This window comes from Salvia miltiorrhiza, chromosome 2 (genome assembly GCF_028751815.1).
Source record: "Salvia miltiorrhiza cultivar Shanhuang (shh) chromosome 2, IMPLAD_Smil_shh, whole genome shotgun sequence".
In the NCBI taxonomy this organism is placed as follows: Eukaryota; Viridiplantae; Streptophyta; class Magnoliopsida; order Lamiales; family Lamiaceae; genus Salvia; species Salvia miltiorrhiza.
The window spans coordinates 44,668,048-44,680,689 of NC_080388.1; the positions used below are offsets into that span (position 1 = coordinate 44,668,048).

At 37.4% G+C, this 12,642-nt stretch overlaps 2 protein-coding genes across 2 annotated transcripts; one reads left to right on the top strand and one right to left on the bottom strand.

Moving 5' to 3' along the window:
• The first annotated feature begins 518 nt into the window (after positions 1 to 518).
• Positions 519 to 7,386, top strand: LOC131011632 (protein S-acyltransferase 8-like). The gene is made up of 5 exons (XM_057939404.1): positions 519 to 1,011; positions 3,388 to 3,573; positions 5,193 to 5,498; positions 5,619 to 5,852; positions 6,496 to 7,386. Exons 1-5 carry the CDS (start codon positions 973 to 975, stop codon positions 6,970 to 6,972), a joined length of 1,242 nt encoding a protein of 413 aa, XP_057795387.1. The 5' UTR covers positions 519 to 972; the 3' UTR covers positions 6,973 to 7,386.
• Positions 7,387 to 8,438: 1,052 nt separating this feature from the next.
• On the bottom strand, positions 8,439 to 12,150 carry LOC131011633 (uncharacterized). Its single transcript, XM_057939405.1, has 2 exons — positions 11,616 to 12,150; positions 8,439 to 9,070 (listed from the first exon to the last, which is right to left on the bottom strand). The coding sequence occupies exons 1-2, from the start codon at positions 11,865 to 11,867 to the stop codon at positions 8,834 to 8,836; spliced, it is 489 nt and encodes a 162-aa protein (XP_057795388.1). The 5' UTR covers positions 11,868 to 12,150; the 3' UTR covers positions 8,439 to 8,833.
• Positions 12,151 to 12,642: the final 492 nt, after the last annotated feature.

Here is a 12,642-nt window from a genome sequence, read left to right on the forward strand (position 1 = left end):
CCCCCAAAAGAGCACTAAATCAACTTATGTCATGCCTAGCACTTAGCTCTGTATATTTTTGACTTGGATCAATGTCATTGTCGTCACATGATTATCAAATATCATTACTCTTTTTCATCAAGAATCAAATATCCTTTTTTATAAAAAAAAAAGAAAAAAAAAGAATCAAATATCCTTTTTTTCGAAGGAATCGAGAATCAGATTTCAAATATCCCTATTCAAATAATGAAGTTATAGCATCGACAATCGATTCTTCACTTAAATTCACAATTACTATTTTTTTATTTTCAAACATGCAATGTCGTATCTATTTCTCTCTCCACACATATACATAAATAGATATATATTTTTACTTATTTTGATTTACACTCTAAATTAATCAATCATCAAGACAATCTTTTCCCTAATAATTTAATTTCCCTCAGCACCAAATGATGCCAACTAAAAACACCTATTCACAAACCATTCCGCTTTATTATAAAATGATGATAATTTCATACGGGTATGGTTAGTGACGCAAAATTCCAAAATAAGTGAATTTATTTAGGTTTGTCAAATTAAAGTGGGAAAAAAAAATAAAGAACCCATTTCCCCAAAAACATTCCAAAAAATAAAAAAATAGTAAAATTGGCATCGCAGGCTGAAAACTCGAAAACCTCACAGATCAGAAAAGCGAAGACGAAGACCCCTCAACTATTCAAAATCCCTAAAAAACCCCATCTTAAATTCGCTGCATTTTCAAATTCAACCTCCTCTAATTATTACGCACAAAAACAAAGAGCAAAAAAGGGTGGGAGCAGACAATTAATTACTGGAAAAAGTTTCCCACTCTCACCATCGCTGCGTGTGTTGTGCGTTTTTGTGAGATGAGCAGAGTGTCCAAGTTTGAAATCTTCGATTCGCTTCCGGCATAGCTGACGAACGACGTCGTATTTTTTCTGGGGTTTTTTCTGTTAGTGCCTTTTGTGCTGAATGGCTAAGCGCGTGCACGAAGTATGGAAGGGTAACAATGTGAGATTTATTTTGTTTTCGCATTTTCTTGAGTTTAATTTTTCTGGGCTATGTTTTATTTTTTTGGGAGGTTTTCTTTTTCTACTTTGCTTTTAGCTTAATAGCTGATGGTATACTGAAATTAGGGTTATGTGGTTTTATTGTTGGCACTGAGGCCAATTTGTTTTGGTCTTTTTGAGTTGAGTTCAAAATTTCGGTTGCTTCGTTGCTTTTCTGCTGCTCTTTTTAAGTTGTTTATTTAAATGAAGTGATTATTTGGCAGTTGAAGGATTTTGTGTCGTTTGCTTAAGTTGTTCTTGCATCTATTATGAATATTAATGGGATGTTTTTGTTTTCTGTATATGCTTATGCGTGGAGTAGTACACTTATTCGTGTCTTTTCTTTATTATAATTGGTCGGAACATGTACTTACTCTTGCAGTTATGGTGTACTTAATCTGACATCTTAGTGCTACTGAATTGTGCACTTTTGATTGATTGTGCAAGGATACACGTAGAGAAGTATATAGTTCTGTAGTTTCCCTTTCTGGTGTTACAATTCTCTCTTGTTTGGGATAGTAATGTTTTCTTGAGTACCCATAGTTTTGATGCATGATTTGATGATTTCTGTGTTTCCCTTATCTTCTTTTTGAGATGGACCAAGTGAAACTTATAACAAGTAGTGCAACTATGAGGTTTAAATTTTAACATGACTGTGTTATGTCTTGAAATAATGTGTCATATAGCTCATATTTGTAATATGCTAATTCAAGTTCACATAAAAATTAGACCATTTGGGTGTTTGTGAAAAATAATTGAACAATTAAGCTACAAGTACTCACTATCCTGTCTTGAAATATATCTTATATCTTCATGATATAACAATTAGAACCGAAGGGTTACAGAGTTTGGTGGTTAACATATAATACCATTTTAGTTACCAATTAAGTACAATGAGATCTATTATAATTGATAATCTGCATTAAGTAGCTCTTATACGATACACCTATCAGAATCAAGAACTTCCATGATTCATGCTTGGTCTGTTATTATGGAATGTCACTTTGCTTACCTATTAAGGATGACAAGATTTAATGTTAGACATGGCTTTTAGTTCCTGAACATCACATATTATTTTGTTTGTTATGTATTTATGGGATTTATTTTTTGGCATTATATATAAATTGTCTTCTGTAATACCCAAGTTTGGTTCCTGCAGTCAAATCTTTGAAATTAGTTCTATTGTTTTAGTAGGGACTTTGCAGTCCCTGTGTTAATATTTACACCGTGCCCTTCATCTTTCTTAATAGAAAGAAGGGAAGTTAATCTATAATGATGGTGGCTCTTGACAGTTGGTGCAAAATCTATTGTACCAGATTATTGGGGTCAAATCTCAAATCTATTGTGCCAGATTATCAAATCTCTAAACCAGAACTGAATTATTGGACTTTTCTTATCTTCCGATTGGCTAAATTTTGGTGCATACAATCTCTGACGCAGATTATAATATCCGTGTTTTTGTTTGTCTATTCATGACCATTGTTGGCAAATTTCTTATGCATGCCTTTCAGCACTTATGAATTTAAACATTTCTGCCTGTGGGAGTGACATGTTATACTGTTTAAAACAAATCTCTCACCATTCTGATATTTTGTATTGTCAATCTCAAATTGATGCTAGAATTGAAGTATTTGCTTTTACAACACATTTTAGCTTCTAAGGTATGACTACTTTGGCCTGGGAAGGAAATTGCTTTGATGAATTCTTAACACATAATGTTAAGTTGTTGAACATAAGACAAGCTCACATCAATCAGATGTTTAGCATTGATAATTACTTAATTAGTATTTACAACCTCCCCTGCTTCTCTCTACGTGTAAGTTCTGGGATTTTGTACATTGAGAAATTTTATCGCTAGGAACTTGATTATTTCTTATTTACTACCTATGTCTACTAATTAACAGGATACCCTCATCCCTTTTCAATGCAAAATTGAAAGAAACCCAAAAGATGAAAGAAATTGTGCAAGTGTGCAAGTGAAGAAGAAAGACAGTAATAAAAACAACTTCTAGAATAAATGGGAATAAGCAGAAACAAGAGATATCCACTGAAGCATAGGACATGGGATGTAGTAAGATTTATTTCTGATTATTTGTCTACCAAAGAGTATGTGCATATTATCTCCTGACATTCATACAGATTCGGAATTAATTTGAAAGAACTTGTATGTGACGTAAGGTTAACATTTCTGTGTGGCAAAATGAGAGAAAAGTGTGATCATCCTCATTGACTGTGAAGATTTGAAATCAGAACAGTTAGTATATTCGGTCGTATTCTATTCCAGTAAAGTTTATGTTATTTTATGTGTAGATGACATATTTATATGCATCTTCTGCAGATCTTTTTTCTGGGTGGGAGGTTGATTTTTGGCCCTGATGCAAGATCACTGCTTGTCACCTTATTGTTGATCATCGCCCCTGTTGTTATCTTTTGTGTTTTTGTCGCAAGGCATCTTCGTCATCAATTCTCGACCTATAATGCAGGATATGCAATCATTGTAGCTGCTATAGTCTTCACCATTCATGTTAGTTCCTGATATCTCTCCTGGTTATTATGTAAATATTATGGGAATTTCCTTGCTAATGGATGCATCCTCCCACATTTTGGTTTATCTGTCAATCTGTCATATTGATTTTTCTACTGGTATATATATATATATATATATATATATATATATATATATATATATATATATATATATATATAATTTTTCATCTCTGCTCATCCTAATCTGAACTGCTAATTAATTTGGGATAGCTCATATGAATATGGGAGTCTTCTAGAAATTTTCTGTTATGTATTTAGGGAGCTACTTTAAGACTATATTAGACATAGTCTTGGCACAAGGTACCATTTTAGTATGTGACAAAGAAGGCTAATAGAGGAGGTTCTTATGTGCAGTATAGAATTTGTGAAATAGTCATCAGGGCAATGACATATTTAGAATTCATGATATTATATGTATCTTGTATTTTTTAAAAAGGTATACTGGATAAATTACTGTTTGAATTGTGTTGTATTTTTCATATCTATTCTATGCGCTAATATCGTGATCTCATCACATTATATCAATATATGTTTCCTTAAAGAAAAAGAAACAACATTATAATATGGACTGCTGTTCGAGTCATCTAGAGGGGTTAGTGTATGTGTGTGAGTCTAAAAAAAGGACCGGTGTTCGACTATTATTTTCCGAAAATATAGGGTTTATACTTCCTCTGAGATGATCCACTAAATGAATATAATCTTAACCTGGTCAAAAAACTCTCCTGTAGCATTACAATTCTTTGGGTAGTTTTCTAGGATACCTGGATTAAACAATACTGCTCAGTTTCCGAGTTTCTGAAATCGGATCCAGGCATGGCCTTGTGGTTTTGATGCCAGTAAAATGGGTGAAGCTCATCTCTATTGGAAAAAGAGGTTCAGTATCTTGAGCTTTTGTATATCACAGACCCTACCCTAGTGTCTAGAGTTTTAGTCTATACCAAAGAGCTCCGCCTATTTTTAACAGTATGGGTTGTAGCACCAGAAATACACATCACCTTATTGTTGATATATGCTTATTATGGATGAGCTCATACAACATGGAAGGGCTTTTGAAGCATTGAGTTTGTTTACTCGTCAAGTCGACAAGTTATTTTAGTTGGAATGCTTGTACAGAATACATGGATATACATATATAAGTAAATAGTAAACGTGCCAAGTAGTGTTACCTGCTTGGTGTCTGCACAGTCTTATTTCTGCAATGGCAGCCAATAACCCTTTGAATTAAACTTTCTCATAGGTTTTTCGTTTTAACCTAAATTTACTACCTCATCATATGGCCATATGGCATTTCGGAAGGAGCCTGTTTGAAAGCATAGATGTAACTCCTTGTGGTTCTTTGATTCATCCACGTGGACTTATGCCCACATTTGGTGGCTGAACTTCTTTTTCTCTTTTCACTATTTGTATGGTTTCATACTATTTAGTACATGGCTTAGCAAGTCACTGTGGTTGTATTTTATGCTTTACTGATCATCAATACCATTTCATCTTCAATCTTTCATTTGTGGTTATTGTGATTGTGATTATCCCAAGAGAATGATGTACTATTGCAAATCTTATTTGTGGCTTATGATTATCGGGAATTAATTACTATAGGTGCTAGGGTTGTTGCTTCTTACCTCATCCCGAGATCCTGGAATTGTGCCACGTAATTCACACCCTCCAGAAGAAGAATTTCGTTATGATACTTCTGCATCAGTGGAGGTTGGTGGACGGCAGACACCAAGCCTCCAGTTCCCTCGAACCAAAGAAGTAATGGTCAATGGGCTCCCTATCAGAGTTAAATATTGTGATACTTGTATGTTATATCGTCCTCCTCGTTGTTCACATTGCTCGATTTGCAATAATTGTGTGGAGCGTTTTGATCATCACTGCCCTTGGGTAGGCCAGTGCATAGGAATGGTAAGATATCTTATTGAACTTGCTTTCTTCCCTTCCTTTCTCTGAATTATATTTCTGTTTTATCTTTCGAAGTGCTGCTCGTTAAGCCTAACTTGTTCCTTTCTTCAACTTAATATGCAGCGAAACTACCGTTATTTCTTCTGTTTCGTTTCCTCGGCAGCACTTCTTTGCATCTACGTGTTTTCAATATCAGCTTTCTATATCAAGGTTCTGATGGATGATCATAAAGGTACTGTGTGGAAGGCAATGAAAGAATCTCCTGCATCGGTGATTCTTATGGGTTACAGTTTCATATCCTTATGGTTTGTTGGTGGGCTGACTGGATTTCACCTTTATCTAATAAGCACAAATCAGGTTTGCTACCAATTTTTAACATTCTGAGATTCCATTTCTTGTTCCTACTGTAACATCATCAGTTGAAACTGGAGAAAGTGTTTTCATCGCTGATCTTATAAGTGCTGGCCCTATCACTTGGTTTCTGACAGTTGTTGACTATTTCTTGAGGAAATAGAACTTGAGAAAGCCTATTTAGGGCTATTTGTTAGGCATCATATCCCAGTCGTTAGGTTAGACAGCAAAGCGAATCTGCTTTCACAGTAATGTTTGATTAGTAGAAACAAGCTAGGAGGAAGAAGGGTGCACGCGGCATGTTGTTGCTACAATGTAGGAAGGTTGAGTAATCTTTTTTGGCTCCACTAGATCGATGTGAGTTGGAGGGTACATCTAAGGTTGACTTGAGGGGGAGTAATAGCTTTTATATAGATTTTATAACCCAATCAACGTTCATGAATGCCCTAATTTCCCGTGCATCAGTGTGCTGAAAATGTTAGGTGCCTTTTCAATCCATGTCATTCTTAAGCTTTAGTTTTAGTAGGATGCATTGTGGGCGATAATGAATGTCGAGAATCATTTGATCTTATTTGTGAATTTTGCATGCTTAATTTTGAGCAAATACTTGAGGTTAATACAAGTTTCTATCTCGGCTTTTTTGTTGCAGACAACCTATGAGAACTTCCGCTACAGAGCTGACAACAGAATCAATGTCTATGATCGTGGTTGCTTAAACAACTTTTTCGAAGTATTTTGTACAAAGGTGAAGCCTTCAAAGAACAACTTCCGAGCTTTGGTGCAGGAGGAATCCCAGAGGCCACCGGTGCCCACCTCAAGGGACGCTGAACAAGAGGAGACTGGGGATGATCGACGTATGAAGGTGGAAGATGATTTAGACATTGGTGGAGATCTTTTGAAGATCTCACAGCGTCATAACATTGAAGACATTGAAGCTGACATTCGTAGTAGAGGAAGCGACGTGCCCCGTCAAAATTCGTCTGAAGGAGATTCTGTGTTGGGTTCTGACAGACGGGGCCCTGCCGTGCAACCAGAAACAACGCGGCACCCAAGTTGGGGGCGAAGTGGGAGCTGGGAAATCGGCAATGAGGGCAACTTTGCCACTCCGAAAGAAGCATTCCAATGAGTGTGATGAAGAGCACTAGGCAGGCACCGGACATCAAGCGGTAAACTTGCAAAACTCGAACGATGTTCCTTTTGCATTTTGATATTGGAAGAAAAATGCCATCTTCTATTCAATCCAGGCCAAGTTGATCCATTTTTACTACCTGTTTAGGCTATGATTTGTGCTACCATTCTTCTCTTGCTCCTCCTTGGATAAAATCTAATCTTTACCTTTTTTATTATTTTTATGAAAAATGTGAAGGTTTTTATGTAATTGTGCTGGGGGAAAAATGTCGTTTTTCTTACTTTTGTATTTTCCGCAAACTCTCCCTATTTGATATCTGTAGTCGTGTGGGTTTTATGAATCGGTATTCTTTGTGTAATTAACTTTTTTACATAGATTTGGGAAGGTATTTATTTTGCGGCTTTACCACAATCTATACATTGTATCAACTATTTTCAGTTGTGAATCGATACTATGCATTGCGTTATTTGCAGCAGTAAAAGATTAAAAGCATGATTAATGCCAATTCTTGAAATCAAATGAATTAATGCAAGTCTTAAACGTAGGAACAATGTAACACCCACATTCATTTCAAAATATTCATATCAGCAGCTTTATATATTCCCTTAAACTCAACATAGAACAACTTGTAGTGTGGCATTCTTGATCTTTAGCTACCCATTAGAAAATACAATGGACCCTTCAAGAAAAACAGTGGTATTCTTCACACTTAGCCTCTATTTCTTCTTCATTCTTTCACCAACAATTGCATTAAAACCAAAGCCAAAGCATACACCACCCTCAGCAGCTCCTGCTCAGGCAGTTCCATATGAAACAGTAAACAATTTCTGCCTCTACAGAAGGCTGGATGTGGACAGGCCCTTCTGCCTCAGCGTGCTCAAGAGCCGTCACGCTGCCTTGGCAAAACACAACGATTTAGTCCCCCTTCTCGAGGTTGCCATAAACTCGACCTCCATTTTCATGTGCAAGACCTTGTCATTTTTGCAGGAGATTTACGACAAGAATAAAACCAAGGCAGTCGAGGGCTGTCTGTCTGCGTATGAGGAGATAGCCGGATACATGACCAAAGTCATAACCGATGTTTCTCAAGAACCGATCATTGCAGGTGTAGATGGTGAGGTGATTACCAACTATGTAAATCGCTGTGACAAGGCTGTAGCCAAGTTGGCACAGCACAAAGGATCTGAGATTTTGGACAAGAATCAAGAGGCCACCAAGTATGCCAAGTTGATGATTGACATTGCTGATAGCCTCAGCAATAACAACCATTCGTAAAAGAGATTTAGGTATTAATATTTCATTCGAGGAGAATAATGTTACATAAACGAACAATAGGTGTAATAGTAATTGAAAGAAACTTGTTGACAATATCCAAATTTTCTGGTGATGAATTTGTTAGATATTTCTTCATTTGTTAGTACATGAAATTTTATGTATTTTTACTCATTTCTTTGTTTCTTCCATTGCATGCAATCTTTAATCACCATAAACACCAGAATATTCAGTATTACAAACACAAGACAAAAGAAATGAGTCGAGAGGTCGCATAACATGACCTCAACTCTCAATAACCTGTATACAATAATAATTCCAAGGTTTTAAGGTTACAATTTGGCGTTGTGCAAAAGAACTTGTGATGATAAACAGTTGCATTGCAGTGGACCATTGTCTCTTGCACATTCCCCAATCGATGAATTGTAATGAGAACGACAATATTGAAGAAGAATGTCGACACACAGCAGTCCCTTTATCTCCTCTAAAGGAATCATGGTACAGTCAGTGTTAAGACAACTTGGACCAGCATAAATAAGATGGAAAACCAATCTCGTAACGTAACTGATGCCTTCTCAGAGGTCAGTTACAACCACTCCAGCTTGCCTTGGTGCTCCACCTGATGTTGAATTTTACCGTTAGGTAGCAATGCCAAATTCCTCACTCTGGCAGGTTTCGTGCTGTTCTTCACTTCAAACCTTGGGGCTGGTCTCTCATGTGCTTCCCCACTTCTTGACGTATCTGCTGACACTTCATCAAGGAACTCATCAGCAACATCTCCATCTTCATCCATTCTAAGGCGCCTCGCATACCACCTCAAGCCCTGAGCAATAAGGAAAATAATTAAGGAGAGATGTCAAGGAAGTTACTAACGGACACCATTAAAGATAAAGTGATACCACAGTAGTTGTTTAGCAGTATATGTATATGATATAAATTTAGCAGTCCACATACAAGTAAAAGAAAGAAATTATTGTGAGACAACTAGTTATATAGCAATGGAAGATCAGGCAGATCCAGAATCAGCATCTAGTAACAGTAAAGATGAAAAACATGGATATTATATAACAATTGTCATAGGGTTTGTGCAACTACTGGCATAAATCAAGCAATGAGAAATGACAGCTGCAAAACCAATCAACCCAGCTCTAAGCCTAGAGAGTGAGCTTGACTGGAACTTGACATCACCAACATGTGAGGCAGTAAGCCGGTCGTTAGCTTTTGATTATTTTTTAAATATATAATACTACATCAAATTCATCAGCTTTATGTTAGCCCATTACAGCTACTTGCAGGAACAACTACACTGGTGTGCATTCTCCAGTTATGCTATCTCCCCACATGCTATCCCTTATCCAAGAACTAGGAAGCCTTCCATGACACCCGTTATCAGCGTCAATAACCTATTGCTCCTGCTTCCTATAAACCTTCCAGTAACATCAGCGAACCATGTTAGATGTGTCTCTAATCTCACCCTCCATCCTAAATAGCCCCTAGTCCTGTCATTCCTACTGCATCAAATTAATAGGTAAGCAAACAAGTACACATATATAGAGCTGAGAAAGAACAATACCAAAGCTCATTTAGAATTGACTAAGATAAAGATGCATGCAGGTCTTGGAATATTAGCAACCCAAACTAAGCGGTGCAGGTGCTCATATATGCTCCATTTGTATTCTAGTACGCACTAGTTGCTTACAAAAGATAGTTCTCTTCAGTTTATGCTACTATTCACCTTTTAATTTCTATAAAAATTTAAAAGTTCTCTTACCAAATAATTTCTAGCCATTAAGCTCTCTTTTCTTCTTTCTCAAGAAAATAGAATATACAGGATATTGAAATAGAAATGCAGTTTCCTCTAGGTATTCCAAATTAAATCAGCCTTACATAAATGTGCCCTTTCCAAACTTTCCAGTTGTACACTACTAACTTGGATAGAATGATGAAAATTAAGTCTCTCTTTCCACAGGTTGCATTCCCTCCCAATTTTGAACTTATTCTTGAAAATCATGAAATAGATAGTATTATTATGGGATGTGGAGTTCCTAAAGAATCTGACCAAAAAAAAAGTTTCAATCTTGAATTTGATGAAAACCAATTCAATCTCCACAATAATCACCTGGAGTCATACACGTTCAAAAAGCAACTAAATATGACTGACCTTTCACTTCAGTTATCAAAGGTAATCCCTAGAAAATCCGTGTTCAAAGACAGCCAAAAAGAAAGTCTTAATCTGGATAAATCTCTAAAAGACAAACCTAACCAGTTCTACAAGCAAATATGTCTTCACAAGCATGGATGCAAGACTCTAGAGGATCATATAAAGAGTTCATATGTGTTTAAATGAGGAATGGAATCATGGCATTCCGCATTTTCTCCAAGGAACAAAAAGTCAATGAAGAAGTGATATAGAAAGATCAACATTTTATTTCCTCTACCTTCCCTTTTGGATAGCTTACCCAAACCACCAACACAGTTTCTCCTAAAGGGTACGGGCATAAGAGCAAAAGGACTATAAGGCAAAGTTCAACCCATCAGCTCTCCTTTGGTAAAACTATCTAAAGTAGCGCTACTCCCTTCCTTTACCTATGCAACTTGTTCAGATAGACTTATGGAGAATTCAGCATCTAAATATTTTATTTTGGCAACTGTAGCCATTTCCTTCTCTAAGAAAACTCTTGTTCTCTCTAGCCAATCTGCTCAGTAGTCGCCTTAAGAAAACTTTTGTTAGCTAAAGCGTAAAGAAAGCCAAAATCCCCAACTCTGTAATACAACTTAAAGATTGCTCTGATTTGAATTGGACACCAGCCAAACACAGATCACAAGTCGGTACTTGGCATTTTGCTCAAGCTAGGCATCTGTTAAAAGTGTCCCACATTGGTTGGAGATAGTGATGAGCCACTTTATATGGTGAGGCAACCCTCTCCCTTATAAGGCCTTTTAAGGGAGGAATGGGCCCAACCGCCCAATATCCATTTCTAATAGCATCAAACCGATCACCACATTGACAAACCTATATTCACCTCTTTCTTTTACTTGATGCAGTTGGCACTTTGGTCACTCATGATGATCACACAGCACGCAAACTAATTTTAGGCAAGTCCACTAGATTTACAAAATCGTAGCTTTTATAATCAAATTGTTATATGAAGAGTACATTCTCGTCCAAAATCACACCACTTGCAAATTTGAGGCCACAGATTTATACGCACACATTGATCACTCATCAAATCTGTAAACCTCAATTTTCGACTACATTCAAATATTTAGCGTCAGTAAAACCCAATCAACTTAGAGAAGGAGGGATAACACAAATTTCCACCTAATCAGCGAACTCAGCAAACAAAATAATTCCTAGCAGAGCATACCTGAACTCCACCATCTCCGGAGGGGCAAAATACGAGAAGAGGAGCAGGTGGGCCCCGCTCGACGGGGACCTGAACAGGAACACTGAAGCCTCTGCGTGGGAGATGCTGAGCTGAAGCAGTAGCTGCCGCTGCGGATGGAACAGAGAAGGGAGGCGGAGCGGTTGTCTCAGCAGCAGTGTCCCCGTCGCGGTGCTGCTGGTCTTCGTCTTTCCCTAACCCTAGCAACCCCGCGAGTCTCTTAAACAACCTCATAATCTCCACTCAAATACATATATACAACCCAAAATTCTGCAATAGAACTTATTTAGGGCTTGAAATTGAAATTGCAGACAGCCACAATTTGGGGAGATTTAGGGATGTTGAAGATGAATCGACGACGCCAATAAGCGCGACGGAGAAGAGTGAAAAAATGCGCTGAAAATCAGGAATTTTATGATTGTTATTTGTAGCTGAATTTATTGAGGAAGCAAAATTGAGAAAAACGCCCTCAATATCATCACCAACCAGCCTCCACTATTCATCTCGTGCAAATATATATACGAACTTTTTGTTTGGGTTAAAACGTAATTTTAAGATAAACAGGTTACACAAAAATTTATGTAAAATCATCCTTTGGATTAAGATTTGTTTGATGGGCCAAATTAGGGCTGGGAATTTCGGGATCGGGTAATCGGGTACCTGATACCCGACCCGAAAAAATCGGGTATAGGGTACCCGATACCCGATTTTTTCGGGATCGGGTACGGGATCGGGTATTTAGGGGTCTAAATAATCGGGTATCGGGTATACCCGATATTTTTAATTAATAAATTTTAATCTATTTTATTAAATTAAATATGAATTCTAAGTAAAACTCCCAGCCCTAGTCCCTCGGAAATCCTCCCTCCCGCCCCCTGTTCCCAAATCAATTCATGATTCATCCCTCCCAAATCCAATTCCCAAACTGAACTCCCAGCCCGCCGGCCCTAACGTCTCGGCGGCCTACCACCCAGCGACGCGCCAGCGCCCCTCGCCCTTCCACCCTCGC

Coding starts and splice junctions, on each gene's coding strand:
- LOC131011632 (XM_057939404.1), top strand. CDS start 973: ATGGCTAAGCGCGTGCACGAAGTATGGAAGGGTAACAAT. Junction 1,012..3,387: donor AAGTATGGAAGGGTAACAAT/GTGAGATTTATT, acceptor CATCTTCTGCAG/ATCTTTTTTCTGGGTGGGAG. Junction 3,574..5,192: donor CTATAGTCTTCACCATTCAT/GTTAGTTCCTGA, acceptor TAATTACTATAG/GTGCTAGGGTTGTTGCTTCT.
- LOC131011633 (XM_057939405.1), bottom strand. CDS start 11,867: ATGAGGTTGTTTAAGAGACTCGCGGGGTTGCTAGGGTTAGGGAAAGAC. Junction 9,071..11,615: donor CCGGAGATGGTGGAGTTCAG/GTATGCTCTGCT, acceptor CTTATTGCTCAG/GGCTTGAGGTGGTATGCGAG.